Source organism: Varanus komodoensis, unplaced genomic scaffold (genome assembly GCF_004798865.1).
Source record: "Varanus komodoensis strain SLA01 unplaced genomic scaffold, ASM479886v1 scaffold57, whole genome shotgun sequence".
NCBI lineage: Eukaryota > Metazoa > Chordata > Lepidosauria > Squamata > Varanidae > Varanus > Varanus komodoensis.
Genome location: NW_025336182.1, coordinates 2,600,178 through 2,602,843, shown reverse-complemented (window position 1 = coordinate 2,602,843; position 2,666 = coordinate 2,600,178). Strand labels below are relative to the sequence as shown.

At 61.7% G+C, this 2,666-nt stretch overlaps 1 protein-coding gene across 1 annotated transcript; it reads right to left on the bottom strand.

Moving 5' to 3' along the window:
* LOC123032880 (heat shock 70 kDa protein II-like) lies at window positions 1–1,923 on the bottom strand. The gene has a single exon (XM_044449059.1). The coding sequence runs from the start codon at window positions 1,921–1,923 to the stop codon at window positions 1–3; it is 1,923 nt and encodes a 640-aa protein (XP_044304994.1).
* Between the last annotated feature and the right edge of the window lie 743 nt (window positions 1,924–2,666).

The window sequence follows — 2,666 nt, the reverse complement described above, 5'->3', positions numbered from 1 at the left end:
TCACTCTTTTCCCCCGGGAGGCTCGCTGTTACCGCCCAGCAGCACGTCCGGAGCCTCCTCGGAGGCCCCGTCGGCTCCCTCGCGCAGAGCAAGGGAGGCGCAGATGGCCGCCCACGCTTCCTGGAGGTCTCTCTGCCGCTGCTCACACTCGTCCTTCTCCGCCAGCGGGTTCCCCTCCAGCCAGGACGTGGTGCTTTCACACAGGTTGAGCATCCTCCTCTTGGCCTTCACGTCCAGCACCTGCTCCTCTGCCACCCTCTTCAGTTCCAGGGTGCAGGACTCCAGGGAGTTCGCGGCTTCGATCTTTTCCTGCTGGGCCACGTCGTTCGCCCGGAACTCCTCGGCCTTCCGCACGATCTGTTCGATCTCCTCCTTGCCGAGACGCCCACGGGTGTCGGAGATGGTGAGGTGGCTGGTGTTCCCCGTCTCCACATCCTTGGCGGAGACGGTCAGGATGCTGTTCTCGTCGATAGAGAACGTGACGGCGATGACCGGGACGCCACAGGGGGCTGGAGGGATGCCCTTCAAGGAGAACGTGCCCAGGAGGTGGTTGTGCTTGGTCAGTGCCCGCTCCCCTTCGTACACCATGAACAGGATGGTGTCCTGCTCGTCCTCCGTGGTGGTGAACTCCATTGTCTCCTTGGTGGGGACGGGGGAGTTGCGCTTGATGATGGTCGCCATGACCCCCCCTTGGGTGTTGATCCCCAGGGACAACGGGGTGACGTCCAGCAGAAACACGTTCTGTGTCTTGGGGGTGCGGTTGCCGGTGAGAACCGCGGCCTGGATGGCAGCTCCGTAGGCCACGGCCTCGTCCGGGTTGATGCCTTTGCACAGCTCCTTCCCGTTAAAGAAGTCCTTCAGCAGCCTCTGGATGCGGGGGATGCGGGTGGAGCCCCCCACCAGGACAATGTCCATGATGTCGCCCTTGCTCATCTTGGCGTCTTTCAGTGCCCCCTCCAGGGGCTTTAAGGTGGCCCGGAAGAGGTCTGAGCACAGGTCTTCAAAGCGCGCCCGGGTGATGGCCGTGTGGAAGTCGATCCCCTGGCAGAGCGAGTCGATGGAGATGCTGGCGCTGGAGCACGAGCTGAGGGTGCACTTGGCCCGCTCGGCAGCTATCTTCAGCCTCTGCATGGCCTTCTTGTCCAGACGGAGGTCCTTCCTGTGCTTCTTCCTGAACTCTTCCGCAAGGTAACCCACCAGCCTCTTGTCGAAATCCTCCCCGCCCAAATGAGTGTCTCCCGCCGTGGCCACCACTTCGAAGATGCCGTCCTCGGCAGCAAGGATGGAAACATCAAAGGTGCCCCCGCCCAGGTCGAAGATGAGGATGTTTCGGCAGCCTGTCCCCTCCTGGTGCCTCACGTCCAGCCCGTAGGCGATGGCGGCAGCCGTCGGCTCGTTGATGAGCTTCAGGATCTGGAGGCCGGCGATGGTGCCGGCGTCGATGGTGGCCTGGCGCTGGGCATCGTTGAAGTAGGCCGGCACCGTGACGATGGCTTGGGAGATGGGGCCGCCTAAGTAGGCCTCCGCGGTTTGCTTCATCTTGGCCAACACCATGGCAGAGATCTCCTCGGGATAGAAGGTCCGTGTCTTGCCCTTGTGGGACACCTGGACCTTGAGCTTCTCCTCATGGTTCACCACAGTGAAGGGCCAGTGGCCGATGTCGTCCTGCACGGAGGCATCCTCGTACCGCCGGCCCATCAGCCGCTTGGCGTCGAACACCGTGTTCTGCGGGTTGAGCGAGGCCTGGCTCTTGGCCGGGTCCCCCACCAGGTGCTCGGTGTGGGTGAACGCCACGTAGCTGGGGGTTGTCCGGTGCCCTTGGTCGTTGGCAATGATCTCCACTTTGTCGTGCTGGCAGACAGCCACGCAGGAGTAGGTGGTGCCGAGGTCGATCCCGATGGCCGGGGCATTTCGCTTAGGCATGGCTGTGCCGGTCACCGTTTCGGTAGCCTGGGTGGGATGCGGAGGAGACGGGTGCTCCCATGAGAGTCCTCGTTCGCCTCTCTCTCTCCGCCCTCGAGGCCAAAAGGTTGGCTGACCTGGACTTAGTCTGCTTCTGTGGATCGTGGCATTTTCCCCTTGCCTGGAGCTGGGCACGCAGGGCTCCCCCTTCTCGCACGGTGCCTGCTCTTCCTCGGTTTCAGAGCTCTGCTGATGAGGTCACCGCTGCACATCACAATGGGGACCACCCTGAGAAGGCCACAGCTTTGCCCTCAGAGGCAGGCCAGGGGGCTCCTGCCCCCAGCAGGGCACCGTGGGGGACACCCAGGAACCCCACGGAGGTGACACGGGGCCTTTCCTGCGGTGGCCCCACACTGCGGGATCCCTCCCGGGAGAAGTGTGGCCGTGGCTTTTAAAAACACTGCCCCCGCTTTCAGTGGAAAAGGTTTTGCGCTAGTTGCTGTTGCTCTCTATTTGAAACACACAGTGTTGCTTTGCATTCCTTTTAACGAGTTTGTTTTAATATTGCCTAAACTTAAAGTGGGGGGGGGTGATTGTCTGTGGATGCTCAGTGTTTACTGTCCCGCACTGTGAGCCTCGCTGGGAAGGCGCAAGAGTGGCCAGCCGTGAAGGACTCTATGGAGGAGGAGGAGGAGGAGGGGCAGCCATGTCTCTCTACCTCGCCTGTTGACTTTGTTCAAATCCTTTGTTCTGGTAGTTGAAAG